The sequence below is a fragment of the Scyliorhinus torazame genome, chromosome 12 (assembly GCF_047496885.1).
Source record: "Scyliorhinus torazame isolate Kashiwa2021f chromosome 12, sScyTor2.1, whole genome shotgun sequence".
In the NCBI taxonomy this organism is placed as follows: Eukaryota; Metazoa; Chordata; class Chondrichthyes; order Carcharhiniformes; family Scyliorhinidae; genus Scyliorhinus; species Scyliorhinus torazame.
Genome location: NC_092718.1, coordinates 48,786,619 through 48,814,571, shown reverse-complemented (window position 1 = coordinate 48,814,571; position 27,953 = coordinate 48,786,619). Strand labels below are relative to the sequence as shown.

The 27,953-nt window shown below is 51.4% G+C and overlaps 1 protein-coding gene across 1 annotated transcript; it reads right to left on the bottom strand.

Annotated features, from left to right (window-relative positions):
* Positions 1 to 543: 543 nt before the first annotated feature.
* Positions 544 to 27,953, bottom strand: LOC140387325 (histone H3-like). The gene is made up of 4 exons (XM_072470252.1): positions 27,864 to 27,953; positions 22,024 to 22,029; positions 15,589 to 15,918; positions 544 to 678 (listed from the first exon to the last, which is right to left on the bottom strand). Exons 1-4 carry the CDS (start codon positions 27,951 to 27,953, stop codon positions 544 to 546), a joined length of 561 nt encoding a protein of 186 aa, XP_072326353.1.

Below are 27,953 nucleotides of genomic sequence, written 5' to 3'. Positions count from 1 at the left end.
AAGATACCTGGCGGCTCTAGAGCAAAGGTTATAGAAACAGAGCAAATTAAGTAAAGATACAATGGGCAACATTTAAGAGCCAACCAAAAGTTAGCAACATTATGATCTTTCCACATCTGGGAACTCTCATTTTCATGCTGACTATTATGAAGGGGATTATTTTGATTTTGGGTGATCATATAAAATGAGCGATTCAGCCAGTTGGGCCATCACTATACATTGTTTCATTGGAAAATCATTACCGCTTGAGGGATTGATAAATTGTGCAAGGGCCATTTTGCTTTTCAAAGCAGACCAGGTACAAGCTATGAATTCAATTGATGTGAACTTTTTCATTTTTCTTCTGTAAAGATTAATGGGTTTCCCAGGATTATGATTACAGTAACAAAACCTCTGGCTAATTTAACATTCCTATTTCTTCTACATTGCACATAGATTACCAGGAACCAAATTTAGAATTGTAACTAATACTGATCGCTCTAATCTGGTCACAGTTAAATTTAGCAATGATGCAAGATGCTCTAGATACTCCCAATGGGAGTATCAGATCGCAGAATCACCTCTATTGTCTTTAATTTTATTGCTTAATCTGGAGTTGACAGTTTTCAATGTTAGTGCATGAACATATGACACTTTGTATGACATTCCTGTGCCAACTGTTTCAACAAAGACATCAACCTGTTTATTTTAAATGGGTTAATGTTTTAGTTAAAATAGAGATCTGAAAAATGTCATCTAAACGCATTATATGTCCTTGCGCGAACAGTCACTACTGGATTTGTATTCAAGATTGGAGTTGAAAAGGTAAGTTAGAGCAGACAAATTTGGGGCAGCATGGTGGGGCAGTGGTGATCACTGCTGCCTCACGCCGCCGAGGTCCGAGGTTCGAATCTGACCCTGGGTCACAGTCCGTGTGGAGATAGCACATTCTACCCATGTCTGCGTGGGTTTCGCCCCCACAACCCGAAAGATGTGCAGGGGAGGTGGATTGGCCACGCTAAATTGGTCCTTGATTGGAAAAAATGAATTGGGTACTCTAAATTTATAAAAAAAAAGAACAGACAAATTTGAAAAGCCTATACAAGGGCCGAGATTCGCCAATCCCGCGGTCAAGTTCTGACGCCGGCGTGAAAAGCAGCGCGAACCACTCCGGTGTCAACGGGCCTCCATGTCCAGGTATTCACCCCTTCCTAGGGGGCTAGTAAGGCGGCGGAGTGGTGTCCGCAGCTCCGGCGCCCGAAACCCAGCAGGCCACGGCCGGCGCATGTTTGCGCATGCGCGCTACGGCAGGCGCATGCTTTGCGCATGCGTGCCACAGCCGGCGCGAGTTCGCCCATGCATGCGATGGCCGGTGTGATTCCGTGCATGCGCGTGGATTCCCGTCTCCACGCCGGCCCCCGGGCAATATGGCGGAGCCCTACAGGGACTTGGCGGGGAGCAACAGATGCCCCCCATGGAACTAGCCTGCCCGTCGATCGGTAGGCCCCGATTGCGGGCCAGGCCACTGTGAAGGATCCCCCCGTCCCCCCACCAGGACAGCCCCTGCAGGCAGAACTCCGAGGTCCCGCTGGGTAGGAGCATATGTAACCTACGCCGGCAGGTCTCAGCCGAACCCGGCGGGCACTCGGCCCATCTCGGCCCGGAGAATCACCAGGGGGGGAGGGGTACTTTCAATGGCTCCCATCCGGCGCGGCGGCAATCCCGCGGGCACCCGAGAAACGGCGGCGGAGAATCGGCGGGCCGTTGTCAGAGCAGTGTTGCGCGATTCTCGCGCCTCTCCGGCGATTCTCCGACCCGGCGCGGGGTCGGAGAATCCCGGCCAAGGTGTCTAGGTGAGTAAATGACTTGTCATTTTACCTACAATTCTAATTAGAGTATGTATCATCTTATATAGGGCAAACATCTATGGGTTTGGACCACACAAAGTGGACTGAATCTGTGTGACCGCCTTCCTCATTTCTCACGTGTCTGTGAGCCTGAATAATGTCTGAGTAAAGAATTGAGTAAAGATCGTTGCCCCCACAGAAATGATAATTAGCATCCACACCTCAACAGGCCTGGGATGACATTCCCGCTGAAATGTGTTTCAGAAGAAAGGCACACAATGTTCTCAGGAGATGGAAATGTGCATAGAAAGGTACGCTGGGAAAAAGGGAGTTTTAACAGTTTAAACTGTAGTGCAAATTATCATTTTTTTTGGAGAAACGATCAAATGGAGAGAGCCCTTCAGGATTTGGGGCATGAGAACAGTACATATTTGAGGAAAGTATTATGGCCTGAGGAAACAGCTGTGACTCTACCAATAAACAAAATAAAGGAAAGTTCAGAAAAGTAAATGTTTTTAATTCGGCACTAATGCAATCAGAAGCAGAGGGGATCACCAGCATGAATTAATCCATTTTCTTGGAATGCATTGAAGATTAACTATTTCTAATCCTATACAACAATCCACCAGTTTGGATTTGGAAGTTTCAGTTTGCTTTTTTGCTCCCATACGTTGGCTGCACATAAAATTACATTCTGCTTAACGCTGTTCAAACATACCACGGGTCTGGGAGGTTGTCAGTTAGGTCAATTTGAAATACTTGCTGCATTTGAAATTAATGTACGCAGTGACGGTTAGCATCCCACAAAAGAAAAATCACTTACCGAGGGATACAGATGGCAATTCTCTGATAAGGACTAATTTTCTTATCGTACCATATCACCTTCCATAGCTAATTCAACACTTATATGATTTGCTGTAATTTAAATGATCAAAGCCTGGCATTTTCTATTTAAGCAATCAACTTTTAAAATGAATCAATCAGTCCTACAAGTAGTAGCCGAGAACATATTGTGGTATTGCTGCTGTTTGTCAGGTTATAGGATCTCAATGTCTGGAATTTCTCCTTTATTTCTGTGCCCAGCTTTAAGGTGAAGCCTTCCCAAATCATGTGGATTGTGAGATACAATTGCAAAGTAAAACTTACTCATCTCTGCCCTGTCCTTGCTCTTTGAGCTCAACGTCAACTGCCCTGTCCTTGCCCTGCCATCAAGACATCTCCCACCTCAGCCATTTCTGTGGCCTCTCTGAGTGAGGGTGAGAGATTCAGTGCTGTTGGCTCACAATCAATGGGAATTAGCTTGCGAGTGTTTAAAATTATTTTGTTTAAGACCAATACAATTAGGAGGGAGAGAAACACACATTCATACATCTATTTTTACCTCACTAGTAAGAGAAAGATTTCAACTGAGTGCCAGATATGAATAAATTAGATTTGAACCCTTGTAAAATCAAATCTTATGAGTCAGTAAATTTTTTACCAATAATTAATGTCCGAAACAAATATGTTAGACATGTGTAAAGAAAATATGCATTGCACTCGGGTGCGATTCAGCGACCACGTTGAGCCCAGCGTTGATCTGGGCATGCTGGGTGAATAGCGGGAGAGAGCAAAATCGAGATTCACACCGGATGTAAACCATTTTACGATTCACCCGGCCCGTTCCCGTTGGCGAATTCTGGATCACACCCAAAATTAGCGAGAAAATCATTAGACCCTCATTTGCATTCATGTCAATCTCATTAATGAGATTGAAGTCGAATGCAGCGGTCTCCCGGGAATTACCCAACTCCCCATCGGGAAGTCACGCGGGCATCTTTTAGTACTCCTTTTCAAAAACAGGAAGCTGGCGCAATGGCTGCTGAGGGGAATTGGGGAGGTGAGTAGCCCTTTCCATTATCCGGCATATGGCCCCAGTGCTTTGGGGACCATTCAGACGGTTGGGCTTGGTCGGAGGGCTGAAGCATTACAGGTCGAGAGTCGTCCCTGAGCCTGGGGGGTGAGGGGCTTTGCATCTGTGAGGCCTTCAAGCCATCTTTATATATTGTGAAGACCCATAACAGCGGAATCCCAGCTGCAGCCTATCTGTCCTACCTGACTCTTCCAGGGCAGAGCCCTGCTGCAGCTTCTATCCTAAAATTCAATTACACACCCTCTGACTGTGAGCAGCCTCTAGCTTCACAGCTGAAGGCTATTTCAAATGAGGAATTAGCCTTGTTAGTTGTAAAAGCACTTCACACTCCAGGGGCGAAATTCTCCCCCAACGGCGCGATGTCCGCCGACTGGTGCCAAACACGGCGCCAATCAGACGGGCATCGCGCCGGCCCAAAGGTGCGGAATGCTCCGCATCTTTGGCGGCCTAGCCCCAACATTGAAGGGCTAGGCCGACACCGGAGGGATTTCCGCCCCGCCAGCTGGCGGAAATGGCGTTTGTTGCCCCGCCAGCTGGCGCGGAAATGCGGCGCATGCGCGGGAGCGTCAGCGGCCGCTGACAGTTTCCCGGCGCATGCGCAGTAGCGTCAGCGGCCGCTGTCAGTTTCCCGCGCATGCGCAGTGGGGAGAGTCTCTTCCGCCTCCGCCATGGTGGAGGCCGTAGCGGAGGCGGAAGGGAAAGAGTGCCCCCACGGCACAGGCCCCCCCGCGAATCGGTGGGCCCCGATCGCGGACCAGGCCACCGTGGGGGCACCCCCCGGGGTCAAATCGCCCTGCGTCCCCCCCCCAGGACCCCGGAGCCCGCCCACGCCGCCTGGTCCCGCCGGTAAATACCAGGTTTGATTTACGCCGGCGGGACAGGCAATTTCTGGGCGGGACTTCGGCCCATCCGGGCCGGAGAATCCAGCGGGGGGTCCCGCCAACCGGCGCGACCCGATTCCCGCCCCCGCCCAATCTCTGGTACCGGAGACTTCGGCGGGGGCGGGGGCGGGATTCACGGCGGCCAACGGCCATTCTCCGACCCGGCGGGGGGTCGGAGAATGACGCCCCTGAACTCTCAAGTGCTACCTCGAGGGTGTGCATGCCATGTATCAGAGGAGGATTAATGAGTTAGATCTCCAGCAAACTTCGATGCTTGAACAGCGTGCCTGAATTCTGGAAGTATCAGCACCATAGAGGGAGCTGCCAACAACCAAACACTTGCATCTCCACTATGGATCTTCCCGCAACAAAAGGGTAAGTGTGTGGATGGGCGGAGGGCAGCTGAGCATGGACTCCCTACTGTTCCCAGGTCTGGGGTCTAGGGGCTCCTGATATGGCCAGGGGTGTATGTGCAGAACAAGGTTTGCCAGCACAACTGGCTCGCTGGATGGCATTCTGACAAAGGTGGAATGAACAGCTTTTCGTATGAGGAACGGTTGAGGACTCTGGGTCTGTGCTCGTTGAAGTTTAGAAAGATAAGGGGGGATCTTATTGAAACCTACAGGATACGGCGAGGCCTGGATAGAGTGGATGTGAGAGGATGTTTCCACTTGTAGGAAAAACTAGAACCAGAGGACACAATCTCAGACTAAAGGGACGATCCTTTAAAACAGAGAAGAGGAGGAATTTCTTCAGCCAGAAGGTGGTGAATCTGTGGAACTCTTTTCTGCAGAAGGCTGTGGAGACCAAATCACTGAGTGTGTTTAAGACAGAGACAGGTAGGGAAGCACGGTGGCGCAGTGGGTTAGCCCTGTTGCCTTGCGGCGCTGAGGTCCCAGGTTCGATCCTGGCTCTGGGTCACTGTCCGTGTGGAGTTTGCACATTCTCCCCGTGTTTGCCTGAGTTTTGCCCCCACAACCCAAAAGATGTGCAGGCTAAGTGTATTGGCCATGCTAAATTGCCCCTTAATTGGAAAAAAATGAATTGTGTACACTAAATTTATATTTTTTAAAAATACAGCGATAGATAGGTTCTTGATTAATAAAGGGATCAGAACCTGTGGGGAGAAGGCAGGAAAATGGGGATAAGAAAAATATGAACCATGATTGAATGGCAGAGCAGACTCGATGGGCCGAGTGGCCTAATTCTGCTCCGATGTCTTATGTTCTTATGGTCTTGTGGGACACATAAGGGTGATAGAGCTTGGAGGATTTGAGGGTCCCGGGATGGAAGCCTTAACGGATTGTCGGGAGCAGGTCTGCGTGCTGTCATGCTTGTGTGCTGATTGAGAGCGAGTGGTGAGGCAGCATTTAAAACCAGCTCTCCCTCGTGAGCAGCGAGGTGCTGATGTGCAAGTCAGATGGTGAGTCAGCCAGTAATGGTGAAACTCTCATGGGCGCTCATTTTTGGCACTAAGTGTTGTTGAATATGAGCTGCAATCTCACCAATGCGGCCGTCGTGAAACACTCCGCCAAACGGGCCCAAAAGCATACTTTGAAATGTTTTTGTTGAATCGCGCCCATACACTCCAAAATCGAATACATTTATTCTGACTGTGCAAGAGTGTGTGTGCAGATCCTAGTTCATTGCTTAGCATTAGTTTGGCAAAGTTCCTATGCTGTCTCAGTTCCACTTGAAGGGTTAAACTCTGTGCAGTTGTTCGAATACATGCAACTTGTGTCTCCAGAAATCACCAGACTTCTCAGAATGAATGTCAATAAGGAATGTTTTTTAAAAACCTTGAAAGAACAGAAATGACTATCGGCCACAAAAGTAATTGCCAGTGTAAAGCAAGTTCCCAGGAATTATCAGGATACATTTCTGGAGAACTTCTCACAAACAGTTTTTTGAGATCTAAAGACACAATTTTTATAAGAAACCAAAATTTTAATGTAGAATTTGTTCACTAAAATGTCCTGCCTGCAAATTTACGGATGATGGCTGAATTTTTTGACCCCCATCACAGAGGAAGAGGGGGCGGAAAATGCGGAGAGCCATTCAAAAGGCCATTGACTTCGGGAGGAAGGAAAATCCCGCTGGCCAAAGTTTCCACCCATTCTATTTTTGAGTTGATTCTTTGGCTGATATTTTATGGGTGAAAATAGGGGTAACGATTACATTGATGCAACCCATTCTTTCTATAATATGGTTCTGATTTCATTGAGCCATGAAAAATATCTTTCCCCATGTCTGTTGTTTACCACCGCCAGACATGCCTCATCAGAAATAACTAAATTACTACATGTATGTTGAACCTCAGTAAACATAAGCAACGATAATCTTAATGACTGACGCAACGCAGACAAAAAAAACAAAACAGAATTAGGTTTAATCACCGCTTTTTTCTGAACTGTCGAGGAGATTCACATCATTGGTAAATTGTATCAGTTTTTTTTAGCGCATTTTCACACTCACACCGTCTTTCCCTTTGGAGAAGTGGTGGGTAAGGTTCCTGAGTTGATTATCAGCCCGTTGAACCAAGTTTTGAATACTCCTTCCACAGCCATCAAGTTCTGGGGCGAAATTCTCCGTTATCGGCGGAAAGTCCGCCGTTCGGCGCAAAAAACGGTGCAAATCCGACTTGTGTCACGTCGGAAAAATGGGTCGAAAGTCTCCGGCCCGAAATGGGCTAGCAGCGACGTAACGGGATCCGCGCTTGTGCAGTGGTTCACGCCGTGCAGCGTCATACGCGCCGCACGGCGTGACGGCTCATAAGGCCACGCTGCTCCCCCCCACCCGACCGGAACACCCGACTGGATGGCTGGCCGGCGCTCAGCCACGAGGTTCGAGTCACAGGATGTGGAGGCGCTCCTGGACGCGATGGAGCACAGGAGGGACGCCCTGTATCCCGGGCACGGCCGCAGAGTTGCCCCACGCCACAGCCGGCGTCTGTGGAGGGAAGTGGCAGAGGCCGTCACCGCTGCGGCCCTGACACCACGGACAGGCACCCAGTGCCACAAGAAGGTGAACGACCTCGTCAGAGCAGGCAGGGTGAGCCTCCCCCATATCCCCCCTCCCCCATATCCCCCCCTCCCCCATATCCCCCATATCCCTAAGTGAATCCAGCCCTAACCTTAACCTCTGCAATGCACGCGCAACCGATGGCGTGCATTCATATACCTGCCTAACAGTGTTGCCTTTTACCCCTGCCATCCCCCCCCCCCCCCCCACAGGATAAGCGCGCACACAACAATAGGGAGCATGTGAGGACTGGAGGAGGCCCCGCTGATGAGAGGCCACTGACCGAACACGAGGAAAGGGCCCTGGAACTGACTGGCAGACCTGGCGACCGGGAGGTTGCTGATGCAGAGGTCGGAAGCGTAGTAGCAAGTGAGCCACCGACAGCCCATCCCCATATCCCCCCTCCCCTATATCCCCCTCCCCCATATCACCTGCTCACTGCCTGATGTCTAACCATGCATGCTTCATTGTGTATCGCAGGACCAAACGTCCAGGCACCCATCCCCGCAGATGCAGACCGCCCGCAGGATGCCCTTCGGCGGCCACGGGAGACGGAGAGACACGGACCCTCCAGCATGCGACGCCCGCAGGATGCCCCTCGGAGGCCACGGGAGACGGAGAGACCCGGACCCTCCAGCATGCGACGCCCGCAGGATGCCCCTCGGAGGCCATGGGAGACAGAGAGACCCGGACCCTCCAGCATGCGACGCCCGCAGGATGCCCCTCGCACACCACGGGAGACGGAGAGACCTGGAGCAACAGGGAGACGACACCCCCGTCACGTGCGGGAGCGACCACCCAGCGACGAGGGGGGCAGCCACAGGCCCCCGTCACATCCGAGCCAGGACACCACTACCCAGGACACCACTACCCAGGACACCACTACCCGGGACAGCACTGCCCAGGACACCCCTACCCGGGACAACACTACCCAGGAAGACGAAATACCGGACAGTGACTCAGAGTGGATGGGTGGAGACGAATCCCCACCCCAAAGTGCCATGGACTCAGAGTGGGACGAAGAGCACGACACAACGCCACTGCTGTCACCAACACCCTCCACCATCGCAGAAACACTCACCTTGGTTGGGCACTTTAGTGATGAGGCGCCTGGTACACTCACTGGTGCGCACAACGCAGCCGTCCCGGTACAGCAGGTGGAGGTAGGAGCAGCAGAGGGGCCGGGCGGTCAGAGGGCAGCCCAGCCCAAGCGAACATCTGCCGCCCAGATGGATCCCGGGTTCCTGGAGTTACCACACCCACACATAGATCCGATGCAACCACCGACCCGGAGACGAGCGAAGAGGGTGACGGGCGGCTTGCAGTGGCTGCAGTCGCAGGTGGAGGAGTCCACCCGCGTCCAGGAGCTGGGAGTAGTGCCGGTCATGCGTGCCACCTAGGGTGACACCGCACGGGTGGCGTCCGTGGTGGAGGCAATGGGTGCGACGGTGTCAGACATGGGGAACGGTTTGCGAGGCCTGGGGCTTTCCGTGCAGGCGGCGTCTGTGGCCCAGGACATGGCTGCCCTCTCACAGGAGGCCATGAGCCAGTGCCAGCGCCAGATGGCAGAGGCGCTCAACGCCATAGCCCAGTCTCTGCAGGCCATGGCCCAGTCTCAGCAGGCCATGGCCCAGTCTCAGCAGGCCATAGCCCAGTCTCTGCAGGCCATGGCCCAGTCTCAGCAGGCCATGGCCCAGTCTCTGCAGGCCATCGCTGAGGGCATTGGCGCCAGTGGCCATGTGCGAGCCGGCGTCGCACTGTCACAGACAGGGTTTGCCAACCCCCTGGGCTCCATGGCTGCAAACCTGCAGACCCCTGTCGATACCAGCATGGGCCTCCAGGACTGGCAGCGCCAGATGTCGGGGCGGCGTCGGATGGCCAGTCCGTTCGCATCCCCCACCCATGTAGAGGCCTGGGGGCCATCGGCACCCCGAGGGAGGAGGAGGTGGTGTGGTCCGTCCCGGCTCCCCCTGTAGGGGAGGTCCCGGTACACCGCGACACCTCGGACTCCCCCCCTTCCGTCCCAGGTGCATCGGGTGGGCAACGGGTAAGGACAGGCTGGCAGCTCGCCATCCCAGTCGCCCGGGCCGCAGCCTGGCCCATCTAGGCCAGGACGCCCCAGGAAACGGCCGCCAAAGGGATCCAGTGTCAGAGGGCAGGAATCACAGGAGTCCACCTCCAGTTCTGTTGTACCGTCTGGGGAACCACGTAGACGTAGTCAAAGGGCCCGTAAGGCCAAACAATTAGACACTGAGTAAGTTGGCACGGGTGCAGGGCACGGATGAGTTTTAGGGGCTAGGGCACGTGCATGAATTCCTTTGGTTATTAAAGTCAATGTTACACCTACAGAAGCTGCCTTTGTGCTCTGTTCAAAGCGTGCGGGGGTGTCATGTACGTTGAGCGCAAGTGTGTGTGTGATGGGTGGTCTTACCTCAGCCCCAGGTGAGTCTGCCTCCTTCCCCCTGGGCCGCCATCAACATCCCCCGGGCAGAGGACGGGACCGTGCGCTGCAGTGTCACAGCCGCATGCAGGGATGGTCCGGGTGGATGTTGGTACTGTGGCCATGGGTCAGACATAGTCCAACGATGTAGAGCCAGGAGCTCACCGCAGGGTGGGTTGTCATCGTCCTCCATGGCCTGCAATAGACACGCGTCCACCCGCAACTGTGTGAGCCCGGCCCGTTGTGCCGCAGGTGGATCGGCAATGGGGGGGGGTGGTGTGCTTGCGTGTGGGGTGGGTGGGGTTGGGGAGGGGGGTGAGGGTGCTGGGTGGGTGGATGGGTGGGGGGTGTGGGTGGTCGGCTGTTGCCATGGTGTGCGGTCTGTGGCCATACTACCCGATTCCCACGCCCACCTAGTCAGTGAAGCGGGCGGCTATCAGTCTGTCCCGTGCCCGCTGGGCCAGCCGGTAATGGTGGACAGCCACCCGCCTGTGTCTACCCCGTCTGCCCTGACCATTACCCCCATCCCCCTCATCTGGGGAGGACTGCGCCTCTTCCTGCTGCTCCTCCACTCCGCCCTCCTCTGCCTGCGGCACATCGCCCCTCTGCTGGGCTATGTTGTGCAGGACGCAGCACACCACAATGATGCGGCCGACCCTATCTGACCGATACTGGAGGGCGCCCCCAGAGAGGTCCAGGCACCTGAAACGCATCTTCAGCATGCCAAAGCACCTCTCTATCACTCCCCTTGTCGCTACATGGGCATCATTGTAGCGGTTCTCCACCTCATTGCGTGGCTTCCGTATAGGTGTCATCAGCCACGATCGCAATAGGTAGCCCCTGTCACCCAGCAACCAGCCCCTCAGCCGGGGATGGCGACCCTTGTACATGCCGGGGATGGATGACCGCGACAACACGTATGAGTCGTGTACACTGCCTGGGTAACGGGCGCAGATGTGCAGGATCATCATGCGGTGGTCGCAGACCACCTGTATGTTCATCGAATAGGTCCCCTTCCTGTTGGTGAACACGGCCCTGTTCTCTGCAGGTGGCCGCACGGCGACGTGCATCCCATCGATCGCGCCCTGGACCATGGGGAACCCGGCCACGGCAGAGACGCCCAAGGCCCGGGCATCTTGGCTGGCCCGGTCCACGGGGAAGCGGATGTAGCGCTGCGCCATGGCATATAGGGCATCTGTCACTGCCCGGATGCACCGATGCACCGATGTCTGCGATATGCCGGACAGGTCCCCACTCGGTGCCTGGAATGACCCCGTTGCATAAAAGTTCAGGGCCACCGTAACCTTGACGGACACGGGGAGAGGGTGTCCCCCGCCAGTGCCACGCGGTGACAGGTGTGCCAGCAGGTGGCAGATGTGTGCCACGGTTTCTCGCCTCATCCGGAGTCTCCTCCTGCATTCCCGGTCCGTGAGGTCCTTGTATGACTGCCGGGGCCGGTACACACGGGGCGCCCTCGGGTGCCTCCGTAGCCATGGGGCCGCGACGTCCTCCTCCCTCTCCTCGTCCTGTCGGTCAGGTGTCCCTCCAGCCTGGGCGGCTGCCGCCTGTCCCTCTGCGGCAGCCTGCGCCGCCTTTCTGGCACGCTCCTCCTCCTCCTCCTCCTCCTCCTCATCCAGGGCAACATAGACATGGACCCCCCATCCCCCTCCCCGGCACGGACCCCCCCCATCCCCCTCCCCGACACGGACCCCCCATCCCCTGGCACGGACCCCCCCCCCAACCTCCACCTCGGCACGGACCCCCCATCCCCCTCCCCGGCACGGACCCCCCCATCCCCCTCCCCGACACGGACCCCCCCCCAACCTCCACCCCGGCACGGACCTCCCTCCCAACCTCCACCCCGGCACGGACCCACCCCCAACCTCCACCCCGGCACGGACCCCCCCCAACCTCCACCCCGGCACGGACCCCCCCCCCCAACCTCCACCCCGGCACGGACCCCCCATCCCCCTCCCCGGCACGGACCTCCCCATTCCCCTCCCCGGCACGGACCCCCCATCCCCCTCCCCGGCACGGACCTCCCCATTCCCCTCCCCGGCACGGACCCCCCATCCCCCTCCCCGGCACGGACCCCCCATCCCCCTCCCCGGCACGGACCCCCCCCCCAACCTCCACCCCGACACGGACCCCCCATCCCCCTCCCCGGCACGGACCCCCCCCCAACCTCCACCCCGGCACGGACCCCCCCATCCCCCTCCCCGGCACGGACCCCCCCCCATCCCCCTCCCCGACATGGACCCCCCATCCCCCTCCCCGGTACGGACCCCCCCCCAACCTCCACCCCGGCACGGACCTCCCATCCCCCTCCACGGCACGGACCCTCCATCCCCCTCCCCGGCACGGACCCCCTCCCATCTCCCTCCCAGGCATGGAATTCCTCCCGGCACACCCCCGGAGCCCAGCCTACTCTAACCACCACCCCCCCCCCCCCCCGCCGCACAACCACACACAACCCGAGACACACCTCTCCTCACGCATTCAGACTGCGGCCACGCCATCGCCTGCCCAGAGCCAACCCCCCAGGCCGTCACTCACCTCCACGCTGGTCGGCGTGACCCTGGAGCACAGGGTCACGCCGATGAAAAGGAGGTTTAATCTACGTCGACGTGAACGGTCATCACATCGACGGGACTTCGGCCCATCCGGAAGGGAGAATATCGGCAGGTCGAAAAACGGCTGCCTTGCGCAGACCCGTGACATTCTCCGACGGCAGCAGCGACACTAACGCCCCGCCGACTTTTCTCCCTTCGGAGACTTCGGCAACCGGCGGGGGCGGGATTCACGGCGGCCAACGGCCATTCTCCGCTCCTCTGGGGGGTCGGAGAATGACGCCCCTGATGTTGAACTATAGAACACGGCTCTTCTGGACCAGAGGTAGGGGCACTACCATTGTGTCACAAGACCTCCATTGTATCAATGGCTACATATCTATAAAGGAACATCAATAAAACTATGTTGTTTTACCTTTTGTTTTTACAAAGTTCACTAAAAACCAAATATGAAGAAAAGAGAAACACTCACTTTGAACAGCAAATATTTATAGACGTATTCAAAGAAGTATTTAAAAGATTGAAGAGTTTGCTCAAACATATGGGGCAAAATTCTCCCCCAACGGCGGGATGCCCGCCGGCTGGCGCCAAAGCCGGCGCAAATCAGACGGGCATCGCGCCGGCAAAAAGGTGCGGAAGTCTCCGCATCTTTGGCGGCCTAGCCCCAACATTGAGGGGCTAGGCCGACGCCGGAGGGATTTCCGCCCCGCCAGCTGGCGGAAATGGCGTTTGTTGCCCCGCCAGCTGGCGCGGAAATGCGGCGCATGCGCGGGAGCGTCAGCGGCCGCTGTCAGTTTCCCAGCGCATGCGCGGGAGCGTCAGCGGCCGCTGTCAGTTTCCCGCGCATGCGCAGTGGGGAGAGTCACTTCCGCCTCTGCCATGGTGGAGGCCGTGGCGGAGGCGGAAGGGAAAGAGTGCCCCCACGGCTCAGGCCCGCCCGCGGATCGGTGGGCCCCGATCGCGGGCCAGGCCACCGTGGGGGCACCCCCCGGGGTCAGATCACCCCGCGCCCCCCCCAGGACCCCGGAGCCCGCCCACGCCGCCTGGTCCCGCCGGTAAATACCAGGTTTGATTTACGCCGGCGGGACAGGCAATTCCTGGGCGGGACTTCGGCCCATCCGGGCCGGAGAATCCAGCGGGGGGTCCCGCCAACCGGCGCGGCCGGATTCCCGCCCCCGCCCAATCTCCGGGAGCGGAGACTTCGGCGGGGGCGGGATTCACGGCGGCCAACGGCCATTCTCCGACCCGGCGGGGGGTCGGAGAATGACGCCCCTGGCGTCCATATCTTTTTTTTAATCTTTCAAAAGGTAGGCAACAGGAAGAATTCTTGTCTTAAATGAGGCTTAGTGGCTGCGATAAAACCTAAAGGTACTGAGAGCTCCAGGTTTATGTATGAGCTAGGCTGACGGAAAATGAGATGAAACCATTTGGATTTTATTATTTCATTTGGTTTGACCTGGGCGTCGAGTCATTTGAGAACCTACTTTATGTTTTCAGCTGGTCCTTGATGACATGCATTTGGATGTTGTTAAATAGACCAGGTCAGCTGCAACAACGTATCAAATACAGGTTAAAAATGGAATGCATAATCCACTGAACAAACCTTCCTTCCAGCAGGTGCCCAGCAGGCAGTCTGTTCCAGTATAAAGCAGCAGAACAACAGGAATGTGATGGATAATGAATACTGTGGACGAGACAATCTCTGGAATATATTATTTTTGAATATCCTGATAGAAGCTTTCTAAAAAGATCAGCAAAGGGGCGTGTGCATTGCGACGATGTGAAACTGTGTTGGAGATTGAAAGCTTGTGAGAATCATTCCATCTTTGACTCGTTGGCCAGTTACTGGCAGTCCTTAAAGAGATACTGTATTGACTGGGGGAGTCGTAACTCAAGATTTTTTTTTCAGAAGAATGGGAAATGCATGCCAGTTATTCAGTGAACTCTTTTTAACATGGTTTATATTTTAAAACTACAAATTAGAGACAACCTCTGTAATGCTGTAAGGACGACAGTGAGGGAAATGGTGGGCACTCGTCCCACTGTCAAGGCAGCTATTTTCCTTTCTAATGTCTAAGATCATGCTACTGTATAACAAATTAATCTTCAATTTTATTATTTGTTCTGTTCAGTGTTATCTGTTCTTTTTTTGCAGCACAGAATTTTCAACCTCGATAACTGTAAAACTCGACAATATGGAAGAATAAAGGAAATAAAGGTTTCACAAATATTTCCTTAAATATACACGGTTCTCCTGGGGTGATTTAGTTGCCTGGGCAAAGATGAATGCTGCAAGGGGAACTTCCAAATTTTGCAACGTCCAGTGGCCCCAACAGCTAAAGAGGTTTAAACACTTACGCTCAGAGCCATAACCCTTTTGGAATGGGAGGGGGAACGGTGACTTCCTTCCAGGCATAAGGCCATTTTATTATTGACCAAGATGATTTCTTCAATTTGCCCTTTCCCCACAGTGGGCACCTTTTCTACTCAATATCTCCCAAAGGTCAGTACTAAGCAATACAAGGGTTGAAACATCCCCTTGACACTATTCCTTCCTTCATTCAATTTGATTACCATGTTGGTAAGCATTGTCACTGGAACATGTAATAATAATCTTCATTAGTGTCACAAGTAGGCTTAAATTAACATCCCCCAGTCACCACACTCAGGCGCCTATTCGTTTCACTGATGGAGAATTCAGAAATTAAATACGCGCTGGTCCACAATAGATCCATGCCAAATACGTAAGGAGGAGATAACTGGGTATTCTTTTCCTGACAGAGATGCTGGCTCTTAAAAGAGCCTTTGTTGCATTTTGTGCCGATGCCAGGTTTTAGGTGCGTTCCCATGGATGCGGCGGGCCAGCGGAAGTCTTTGGGCATGATAGTCACTCGCTTGGCGTGGAAGGTGTACAGGTTGGTGTCCTCAAAGAACCCACCAGGGAAGCCTCGCTGGCCTCCAGCAGGGCCATGACAGCCGAGCTCTGGAAGCACAGGTCTGTCTTGAAGTCCATGGCGATCTCTCGCACCAGGCTCTGCAAGGGCAGTTTGTGGATCAGTAGCTCAGTGGATTTCTGGTAGTGGCGGATCTCCCTCAGAGCCACAGTGCCGGGTCTATAGTGATGAGGCTTCGTCACTCCGCCTGTGGCTGAAGCTCTCTTCCGGGCAACTTTGACAGCCAGCTGTTTGTGAGGAGCTTTCCCTCCAGTCGATTTGCGCGCTGTCTGCTTGGCCCTGGCAATGATTTGAAACTGAGTGAAACACACACACTGAGAATGTAGCACCATGTGTTCAGAAATTTCACCTTAACTCCTTTAGTGATATACAAAGGAGCACAGATTATGGGTAGTCAATGAATTTTGGTATTATATTACATTTTATTTTCAAGGCTGGGATTCTCCAAATCCGCCCTTCTACGGCTGCTAGCGAGCACAGAGAATTTGGCGCACCGTGTGCTGGTGGCGGGATTCCCAACGACGTGGGGTGGCTTCAAATAGAAACCCTATTGACAAATGGCGGGAGTAGAGAAGCCTGCCATCATCGAATGGTGTGCCGCTGAGAAAAACCCGGCTGGGGGATCAGGGAATCCCACCCTTGGTGTTTCCAATAGTTCGCGAAAGAAAGATGTTAGGACAATTTTACAAGAAAATCGAAACGTTATATAATGAAAACACAACCAATTTCATGATCTTACAAATGCGCAGCTTACTAAATATCTACAGTCTTGGCGTTAGTGCAACAGTAAAAGTCAGAATGAGAAACAGGTTATTTGATGATGAGAAGGACTGGATAGAGGTCCAAATCAGAGGCACACAGTGCACAATTGTCCACATATTCCACAGTCTATAAAGTACAGGGTAGGAAATAACAGTAAAGCCTGTGTGGAGGAAGCACTGAGTGGGGTACCCTGCTTTGAGACCGGTGTGGGTATCACTGCTGTTTCTAATTGACATCAATAACTTGGATTCAGAAACACAGCGCAAGAATGTTGATGCACTGAGTAGGGGCAGTGCAATCAAAGGAGGCAAGTCAGAAATGACCAAAACAGTGAGTGGGCTGAACAATGGCTGATTTAATATTGACAAGTGCAAAATATTGCACAGGGAAAGGAAAAAATGGGGAACATATGTGCTCCATAAATAGTGTTGAAATAGCTATGGATGAGTGCGAAAGAGATCTAGACATTTTAGACCAAGAAATCATTGTAGATTTTGAGTGATGGGAAAGAGTTAAGTTCAGGTAACAGTGAAGTCTACGTTTCTCTGCATGCTGTGAGGGTTTTGATACCAGACAGTGTCTTTCGTTCTTGATAGGATGCCTACCCAGACATCAGTCTGATTGACAGGCTTGGATCCCAGGCTGGTTTAATGCAACTTTCAGACTGTAATCCACCCTACCTAGGCCTACTGCCCACCCTATCCCCATAACTCCACCTAACCCGCACACTAAGGGACAGTTTTAGCATGGCCAATCCACCTCACCTGCATATCTTTGGACTGTGGGAGGAAACCGGAGCACCCAGAGGAAACCCAATCAGACACGGACGGGGAGAATGTGCAAACTCCACATAGACAGTCACCCAAGGCCGAAATTGAACCCGGGTCCCTGGTGCTGTGAGGCAGCAGTGCTAGCCACTGTGCCACTGTGCCGTCCTTAATGGGTTCCGCTAATCGCAGCTGTGACTTCAGCTGCCTATACACTAGGCTCAGGCAATCCCTTTCTAAACTTCTCTCTGCCTTTACTCCTTCAAACCATCTTTGACCAAGCCATTGGTCACTCGTTCAAACATCTCCTTATTTTGCTCAGTGTCAGATTGTGTTGATAATGCTCCTGTGAACAATGCTAAAAGTGCTAATTAAATGCATTGTTGATGTGCACCTCCTAAACTATAAAATATCTGTCATAGAATTTACAGTGCAGAAGGAGGCCATTCGGCCCATCAAATCTGCACTGGCCCTTGGAAAGGGCACCCGACTTAAACCCACCCCTCTCCCTATCCCCGTAACCCAGTAACCCCACCGAACCTTTTGGACACTCAGGGGCAATTTAGCATGTCCAGTCCACCTAACCTGCACATCTTTGGACTGTGGGAGTGAACCAGAGCGCCCGGAGGAAACCCACGCAGACAAGGGGAGAAAGTGCAAACTCGACACAGTCACTCGAGGCCGGAATTGAACCCGTGACCCTGAATCTGTGAGGCAACAGTGCTAACCACTGTGCCACCGTGCTGCCCAAGGATGACACAGGATGGCCCAATCAAACTATGCAGTACATTTGTCAGGCAGCAACTTTGATAAACTGAAGGTAACTCACAAGACATGCATAAAACATAGGGCTGCATATTATGGGGAGGGGAAAAGGGTGGGGATGGGGAGTGTGCAGTTGGATGGCTTGTTAACAAGTTCAATTGACCCTTACTTATTTATTTAAAAGCTACCGTGTTCTGGGGGTGAGCAAGAAGGTGTTGTTAACACCCCCCTCCTCACAATTTTACGAGATCCCTCCTACCCACCGAAAACAGGCTCGGCATGGGCACATCAAATATAGCCCATACAGGCAAGGTATACCGGTCTGAAAAACTATAAGCATGATCAATCAGCTTCGCCGTGCCCCACTCGGTACACGCAACAAGGCCGGTAAATCACACAAAAGACCTCTCGTGAGATTTACCGGCCTCGTCACGCCTCACAGGATTTTACGAGATCTCGGGCAGTGTCGTGATCTGGATCCTGTCCATTGAGGATCGTTAGTCTCACTTGAATATGTCTATGCCGGATCTACACAGTGCCCGGTACTTAATAGCCACGCCTTGGAGACTCTGAGGGGCACCATTTAGCACTGGTTTCCACAAATGTGGACTAGGCATACCAGCACTTGGGTGGGGGGGAGGTCTCCCAGGCCATCAGGAGACCCTGGACCGGGTGATACAATGCCACACCTGATGCCACCGGGTAGCAGTGTCAAGGTGCCCAGGTGGCATCATAACTGTTCTGGGGAACTGACCAGGGGGTGCAGTGCCCTTATAAGGTTGGGTATAGGGGGATCAATGGCCCTCTTATTGGTGAGTTGTGGCATTGGGGGGGGTCCGGAGGCTGCGGGGGGGTGGTTCTAGAGATGAGAGCACCATTTAAAAATGGTGCCCCAATCTCATCCTGCGGATCTCGTTAGTGCAGGAAATGGGACTAAGTGTGACCTTGGGGGGGGGGGGGGGGTCATTCCTCGGCGAGGCCCCAAATTTCTTTTTTTTAATTTACAGTACCCAATTCATTTTTTCCAATTAAGGGGCAATTTAGCGTGGCCAATCCAATCTTTGGGTTGTGGGGGCGAAACCCACGCAAACACAGTGAGAATGTGCAAACTCCACATGGACAGTGGCCCAGAGCCGGGATCGAACCTGGGACCTCAGCGCCATGAGGCATCAGGGCTAACCCACTGCGCCACCATGCTGCTTTTGATGAGGCCCAAAAATGAAGCAGAGTCCCGTTTAATAGCGGGGACAACACCGGGAAACACCCAGTTAAGCGCACTCGACATGGGACTCTATTTAATTTCCATTAAATCATGCCCTATGGCCAGAATTCTCCGGCTGTTGGGATTCTCTGTTCCCGCTGGCAGTGATCCTGCCTGTGGGTTTCCAAGTGGCATGGATGGCTACAATCGGAAATTTCATTGACAAGCAGCAGCAGGACAGAATCTTGGCACCAGTGATAGGCTCGAAACATGCGGCGGGAGGTCCGGAGAATCCAACCTTATGTATGGAGAAATATTGCAATTCAGTCTCCTTTCCAAACACCCTTCTCACGGGTTGATCAATGGGACCATAAAACCTTTGTTAAAAAGCTTTTCCCAAATGCTAAACTGGACAATAATCAATCTGATACAAACCTGTTTCTTTAGTTGACTGGCTTCTTCATGTCCCTCCCCCTCTATCTCAACGTTACCCCATTCCAGGATCAGCCAACATGAATCATGATACACAACATAATCTAGCCAATGCAACCTTGTCAACAGCACCTATGTACCAATGTGTAAGATCAATGTGATCTTGCAATCAGGCAGCGTGTGAACACGCTGGCGATGGCCATAAAGAAATGTGACTTTTTTTGCAGTAAGGTTTCCCTGCCTTTCTGTCTGCCATCAATGCCCTTTTTCATTCACATAATATTGTGGAAATTACAAGCATTGAAAACACTTTAACCAGGTCATGTGTCAAAATCATTGATACCGAATTTAAAATGTTAGAATGAAACTTCACAGTAACCAACATTCCATGTATTCGCCAGGATGGCACTGCCTGGCGATTAACATAGAACACAGAACATACAGTGCAGAAGGAGGCCATTCGGCCCATCGAGTCTGCACCGACCCACGTAAGCCCTCACTTCCACCCCATCCACGTAACCCAATAACCCCTCCTAACCTTTTTGGACACTAAGGGTAATTTCATGGCCAATCCATATACCTGCACATCTTTGGACTGTGGGGGGAAACCGGAGCACCCAGAGGAAACCCACGCAGACACGGGGGGAACGTGCAGACTCCGCAGAGTGTCCCAGTGGAGAATCGAACCTGGTACCCTGGCGCTGTGAAACCACAGAGCTCGCCACTTGTGCTACCGTGCTGCCCTTAAGCGACTGTTTGTAACAATGAACTGTTTGGACTCGGTTTGTCACGACTTTAAGAGTAGTTTTGTTGTTTTCTGGGCCAAATAGATAGAACTGCTGTACAGACATCTGAAAGCCCTCAATAAAAACGTTGAGACTGTATTTTTGATCATTTTAGCATTGGTGGGTTAACAAAGGCCTGACTGTCTTTAAAGTCATACCCTCATTCCTGATCCCAAATTGTGGTCTTTATTCGCTTCCTGCTAAACTGCCTTCTGCTGAACCCTTTGTCATCTCCATTGGTACCACAGGATGCAGCATAGAGGGGAAAGCAATGGAGCATTTGGAAAAACTGATTTTCAATATGGTGAGACCGGTATAATTAGCTGTAATTATGTGGGCAAAAATACCATTCATCCAAAAGAACATGCAACACAGAATAGATTTGGCATTGTGTGCAGTGCTTCTGTTCAAAGTTAAATCACACAATATTCTTTTGATATCCTTTTAGACCTCCAACAAAGTCTTACAATAGCTTATTCCAAAGCACCCCAGCACATGAGTAAGTAAAGGGGTTTACAGTCTGCAGATCAGAGCACTATGATTTCACTAAAATAAAGTGTGATGCGGGAAGGAAAGGTTTTTAAGCTTGTTAAATTCTGTAAGCTTAGTTAAGCCGTTTAAATTCATGGGAGGCTGGAAGGAGTGGGGAACGAGGAGAGGGGGTGGGGGCATCTATTAGTGTGCATGCTTCCTGCTACTGTCTCCAAAGGTCAAAATCATCCTGCTCTTCCGATCAGCATTCAGTTATGTCAATCCAGCGAAGCTTCCCCGTCCTCCCCTGGGAGTTCACAATTCGGGGCATCAGGGACTCAAAAGAATCCTTCGCAATGAGCCAAAAAGAGATGAAATGGCACTACGAATCAGGACAGCTTTAAGACAGGGAGCTGGTGCTGATGAAGAGAGAGAGGCCGAGGCTGTGAATACAGCAATGCATGGGGTTGAGTGTGGATCTAAGCAAGTGGCGTGAACAGTGTTGTGAGAAGCCCTGAATGTCTGGGAGGTGTCTGTAATTGTTGGCGGATGCACGGCATATAGAAAAAAGTCATGAAATGAAACTCTGGACCCCTGTTGGACAGCTTTGAGATAAAGTGAATTAATGCCGCCAGGAGGCGAGAAGTCACAGGGTGGGATTTCCAATCCCTCAACCCACTATCCTCGTCCACTCATTACTTCATCATAGGAACAAGAGTCCAGCCATTCACAATTAAATAAAAGCAAAATAGTTTTTTTCCATTTCTGTTTTAGTTCACAATTAGATCATGGCTGATCCTCGACATGGTTTTTCCCACCTTTGCTCCATATCCCTAAATATGCTTAGCTGACAAAAATCTCATCAGATTAGTCTGAAAAATTTCAATTGGTTCAACACGCACAGCATTCTGGAGGAGGGAATTCCAGATTTACCCATTGCATGAAAAAGTACTTCCTGATTTCACTCCTAAATGACTTTGGTCTAATTTTAAGGTCATGCCCTCTTGGTCTGGATTGTCTACCAGAGGAAATCGTTTTTTTCCTGAATCATCCACCTATCATTCAGCATCTGGGCTTCAAGAGAGAGCCTGTTCAGCACAGAGCTCACAGATTGCTCACAGAGCAATGTTTCCACATAAATTAACAAAAGGGTTCTTGTGAGAAGATGAGAGTCATTAGAAACGGGTGTCATCTCTGTGCCTGCTTATTTTTGAACAAAGATCGGCTGGAACTTACCATTTCCTGTTAATGCAGGAATCAAAATATGAATAATTTAAGTTTCTGAGGGAAAAGAATTTGGGATCTGACAATCCCCTGCATCCATGTATTCTAACCCGTTTCCTCCATATTTCTGCCTCTGGACTTCTCTTATTCTAACGACTGCTTCGCCACATTGCCACACCCTCTGGAACTAGCTTCTGTACTCACTCCACATTATTGTTCCAGTTCCTGGTTGCAAAGACCTCTTAAAATTCCTACCTTCCCATTTGAGCATCTAATCTTTGTTCCACCTTCAGCCAATTCATCTGATTGCCTACCTCTCCACTTCTGAAGAACTCTGCAACAGTGTTTTTGGTCTTTTAAGTGAGCTGTTAAACCGAATGCTGCTCGCTGTTCGAATAGCCATAAAAGATCCCATGGGTTTCTTCTTTAAAAGCTTTTTTTGAGCACCAATAAAACAGGCTAACTGTTCATTCATCTTATTTGCTGTATGTGGGCCCTTGCTGTGCATAAATAGGCTGCTGTATTTGCCTTTATAAGAACGGTGACTACACTTCAATTAGTAATTAGTTGGTTATTAACTGTTCTGGGATATCCTAAGGATGTGAGAGGATGCAATATAAATGGAGGATCGTCCTCATGATTATCACTGCATAAAATTAAATGCATGAGTCGTTCTTTGCAAAATGTGACTTGGATCAAAAATATTACTTGTTACTGCAGCCTGCTCAATGAGCTATTTAAACTTATGATCTCTGAGCTTATGCTAAGCCAAGCTTTTGAATTAAGAGACAATAATGCCAGAATCAGCTCAGTGGTATAACAGTTTTGTATATTTGCCAAAGTTTCCAGCATTGACCAGTATATACATCTCTAATCCTTCTATCAACTTAGTGAAATGGAAAACTTATGCAAGCTTTAACCTTCTCATACTATATTTCTTTCAGAGCTTTCTGTATAGAGAATACAGCAATTACAATATAACAACACATGTGTGGGATAGGTGAGCACTTCAACTTTCCCAAAAATGCTTAATCATGGAAACATTGTTCTCATTCAATTGCAGCCAATGGCTATTAATAAAAATTCTATCTGCTTTTCTTTATCCTCCATTCCCTCCTCTTCCTTTGTCCCCTCCTCTCTCTTAGCTGTAATTTTCTTCTTGGACATGGGAGAGCGATATCGCAGACAAATCAAATATGTGAATATTTATTTAACAAACAGTGCAAATGAGTGATGTGGAATCTCTCACCAGTCATCATTGAAATCATAGAGGGTGGCATGTGGCGCAGTGGTTAGCACTGGGACTGCAGCGCTGAGGACCCGGGTTCGAACCCCGGCCCTGGGTCACTGTCCGTATGGAGTTTGCACATTCTCCCCGTGTCTGCGTGGGTTTCACCCCCACATCCCAAAGATGTGCTGCTTAGCTGGATTTGCCATGCTAATTTGCCCCTTAATTGGAGAAAGAAAAATAATTGGCTACTCTAAATTTGTAAAACAAAAATCATTGAAAAAATAGAATCCCTCCAGTGCAGAAGGAGGCCATTCAGCCCATCGAGTCTGCACGGACCCTCCAAAAGAGCACCCTACCTAGAACTCCCCCACCCTATCCCCGGAATCTCACTTAACTTTGGACACTAAGGGGCAGGTTAGCATGGCCAAGCCACCTAACCTGCACATCTTTGGAATGTGGGAGGAAACCGGAGCACCCGGAGGAAACCCACACAGACACAGGAGAATGTGCAAATTCCACACAGTCACCCAAGGTTGGAATCGAACCCGGGTCCCTGGCGCTGTGAGGCAGCAGTGTTAACCATTGTGCCACCCACTGACACCCTCTCCTATGAGGAGAAACCCAACTCTAAAGCCTGATTGAAATTGGGGCCCAATCTTCAATCTGCTGGGCAAGCGTCAAAATGTACATTCTTGTAGCTAAAGGGATACTCAACACAGTCCTGGTGCTTTAGATCATGGGCTAAAACACTTGACTTCCATCCATTTTGGATGCTCTGATCTGTTATAATAGGATATCAACATGATGCATCACATGATCCAGACATCGCTTCACTTTTGCTTTGAACAGAACACACACAGCTCTGATGCCTCCAATCTTTAGATCCATGTATAACTATTGTCATGTGCTTAGTCTTAATAAATAAACCCACAACATGATTACCCAATCCCTCATGAGCGATTGGTGCTTTATGTTTTGTACTGTAAATATGTCCAAGGTATTATATCATTATAACATAACATAATCAGTAAGTACATGTGGTAGGCTATATTAGGGGTATTGTGGTATCTAGGTGGGATGTACCTTATACTGTAGTATGAGTGGTAGAACCTGCCTGCTGGTTCCGCCCAGTACGCGGAGCATAGGAGTCTGTGTTTCACCCACAGCAGTCATTCTGTACCGGAGCTGCTGGGGTAACTACTTGTTCATTAAAGCCTTCAGATGGACTACAATTTCACTTCAGTAGTGATTGATCGTGCATCAGTACATTATTATGGAAAGCATGCAACTTCAACCTCGTAGAAACTCCCTTAATAATTCTGCTTTTTCAGATCTATTTGGAATATCTTACACCCACTTGTGAATGGAGCTTACAAATATTAATATTGAATAAGGGGCTATTTGCAGGCTTTGATATCAGCACCTTAATGTACATTGTCACAGATATCATTCTTTTTTGAGAAAAGCTTACAAATTTCGACAAAATTACCAGATGTCAGATGATACCGCAAACTGATTTTGTTGTCAATAAATAAAGGTGTAGGAAGCAGCACTGTGGCACAGTGGTTAGCACTGCTGCCACACAGTGCCAGGGACCCAGATTCAATTCCAGGTTTGATTCCGGGTGACTGCCTGTGTGGTGTTTGAACATTCTTCCCGTGTCAGCGTGGGTTTCCTTCGGGTGCTCCCGTTTCCCCCCACAGTCCAAATGTGTGCAGTTTAGGCAGATTGGCCTTGTTAAAATTGTCCAGGAATGTGCAGGTTAGGTTACAGGTATAGGGTAGGGTGGACTAGACAGTGGACATGGGTAGGGAGCTCCTTTGGAGGGCGGTGCAGACAGGGGCGAATGGCCTTCTTCTGCACTATAGGGATTCTAGGATTCCAACACGCAAAGCTAATACTACAGGGCTATGATTATTTTGAAGTGAAATCATTTAAATAATGATCGGTCAGATTTGAATGAATTACAGCAAAAGAATTAATTTATGTCTGGCAAGTCATATTAAATGATTTCAGGGTTAAATAGTTTAACTTGCTTTTTTTAAAAAAAAAGAACATACTTGGATTTAATTCATTTCTTAAATCAATGCGTGTGTACATGAAGCTCTCTGGCGCGATGCTGTAAGGCACCACAGGATGAATGATGTGTGTGGTCAAACTCTTCCTGTCCAGGGATGAGCAGCATACAGTCCACATGGTTTTCAGCACTTTTTCTTTTTACAGCTGCACTTAACCTTTTCTGTGATATATATTACATAGAACTGATAGCACAGAAACAGGCTATTTTGTCCAAATAGTCTACGTTAGTGTTTATGCTCCAGACAAGCCTTGTCACTTCTTACTTCATTCGACTCTATCAGCAAGTCCTTTTGACTTATTTCTCCCTCATGTACTTATCGAGTTTCCCCAATGCATATCCATGTTATCTGCCCCATCTCCTCCATGTTCCTGAAAGTTTGACTTTCTGGGTGGGATTCTCCCTTCCGGGGACTAAGCCCCACACCCGCCGGAAAACGGGTGAGAATTACTCTGGACTTTTTCCTCGAAGGTCCAGTGTGATTCTCCATTTTCCAGAGGCTAGCAGAGCCCCGGCATGCATCCTGCAGCTCTGGCTGCCGGCGGGGCCCTGCTAGCCAGACCGCCCGGCCGCGCATGCACACGGCGGCCACAAGCGGGTCCGTGAATGCGTGCGGCGGCCCACCTCGCGTGGGCGCCGTCGACATGGTGGAGCCACACAGCAGGCCCGCACGGAGGAAGGCAGGTCCCTCCCAGATCGCGATGGCCTGCCGATCGGTGGCCCCCGATCGTGGGCCTGGACACCGCTGAGACCCACACCGCCTGAGTCAGATAACCCCCACCAGGACCGCTACCGCAGTCGCGGGTCCCAGCTTCCAGTAGGTAGCACCACATGTAAACCATGCCGGTGGGAGTTCGGTCGGTCGACTGCGGAGAATCGCCGCGGGGGCCTGTTCCAACGGCCCCCGACCGGCGCCGCGTCGACCACGCGCGTGGGACTGGCGGGTCTGTGGATGCGGTGTCCCACCGGATTTCCGGCGTGAACGGCTATTCTCCGCCCCCGCGCCGGCCACGATTTCAGCATGGAGGGTCAGAGAATCCCGCCCTCTATCTCTGGGTAAGTGACTGCTCGTGAATTCGTTGTTGAGTTTTTCATAGAATCATAAGGTGGCCATTCAGCCCATCAAGCCTACACCGACCTCTGAAAGAGCACCCATTTGAGCACAATCCCCTGCCCCATCGCCAGAGCCCCACCTAAGCTATACACCTTTGGACACTAAGGGCAATTTTATCATGACAAATTCATCTAACCTACAGATCTTGTGGAGTGTGGGAAGAAACCGCTGTACCCAGAGGAAACCCATGCAGACACGGGGAGAAAGTGTAAACTCTGCACAGACAGACCTCCCCAAGGTCGGAATTGAACCCGGGTCCCTGGCACTGTGAGGCAGCAGTGCTAACTATTGTGCCACTTTCCTCTAGTTTAGGACTCCCTCAGAAGTGGAAACACCTTCACTACACTTCTCGAGGAATTAAGGGCTATGGAGAGAGAGCAGGTAAATGGAGTTGAAATCAGCCAATGATTGAATGGTGGAGTGGACTCGATGGGCCGAATGGCCTTACTTCCGCTCCTATGTCTTATGGTCTTATGGTCTTACATCTACCCAATCAAATTGTTTCATAACTTGAAAGACCTCCTCAGATTACCCTTTACCCTTCTCTCACATTGATAAACAAACTAGTCCTCACATCAGTGTGCTTTGACTCTTTCTTTGTTGCAGGAGTTCCACACATTGCCACCGTGAAGAAAGGAAACTCTGGGGCTGGATTCTCCGGTCGCCGATGCCAAAATCTCATTCGGCGATCGGCTGGAGAATCAAAGTTCCCGACCAAATTGGGGGCGGCGCCGCTTTCGCGATGCTCCGCCCACTTCAAAGCTGCGCACTCGGAGAGTATGCCACGCCATGTATCGACGGCCTCAGGACATTGCCCGAAGTCCGCCCTCAGATGCTCCTTCTCGACAGGCCGAGTTCCCAATGGCACGGGACACATGTGGTCCCATCCGTCGGGAACTTGGCGTGGCGGCTGGGAATCAGTCTAGCGCCGCCACAGTCGGAGGAGGGCCGATCCGTGGGCATGGGGGGCTTCATTAGCAGCTGGGGGCACTGGGGGGGCGGGGGTGGTCTGGGGCGTGCGAGACGACCTCAGGGGGGGGACTATTTCACGGGCCGGCTCTGTGAGCAGCCGCCCCATTGTTGCACGGCCTAGCTGCTGCCGGCCGCCGCCATGCATATGCATAGCCACGGACCCGACAATGCTCCAGGGCTTATCGGCAACTAGAGCTGTGTGCTCTACGCTGCCTTCCTGCTAGCCCCCATCAAAAGGGGAATCGGTGGCCGTTTTCCACCTGTTTTTATTGTTCCCATGCCGGTGTGGGGGCATAGCCCCAGAATCAGAGAATCCAGCCCCTGATATTTGGCAGATTGTGGGGATTCAGGGTGATGGTGGCGTTGATGAGCTGACACTGATGACACAATTAGAATAAACACAAAAAAAACCTCATGATTAATTAGGTGGCCTGTTACAGATGAAGGTAGCCACTCACCAAAGCTTCTTCAACAGCAGCTTCCAAACCCTCCACCTCGTCCTTGACCGAGAAGAGCAAGAGTAGCAGGAGGCATGGGAACATCACCAT

Coding starts and splice junctions, on each gene's coding strand:
- LOC140387325 (XM_072470252.1), bottom strand. CDS start 27,953: ATGGTGATGTTCCCATGCCTCCTGCTACTCTTGCTCTTCTCGGTCAAG. Junction 679..15,588: donor AGGCCAGCGAGGCTTCCCTG/GTGGGTTCTTTG, acceptor TAAAATAAACAG/GTTGATGTCTTTGTTGAAAC.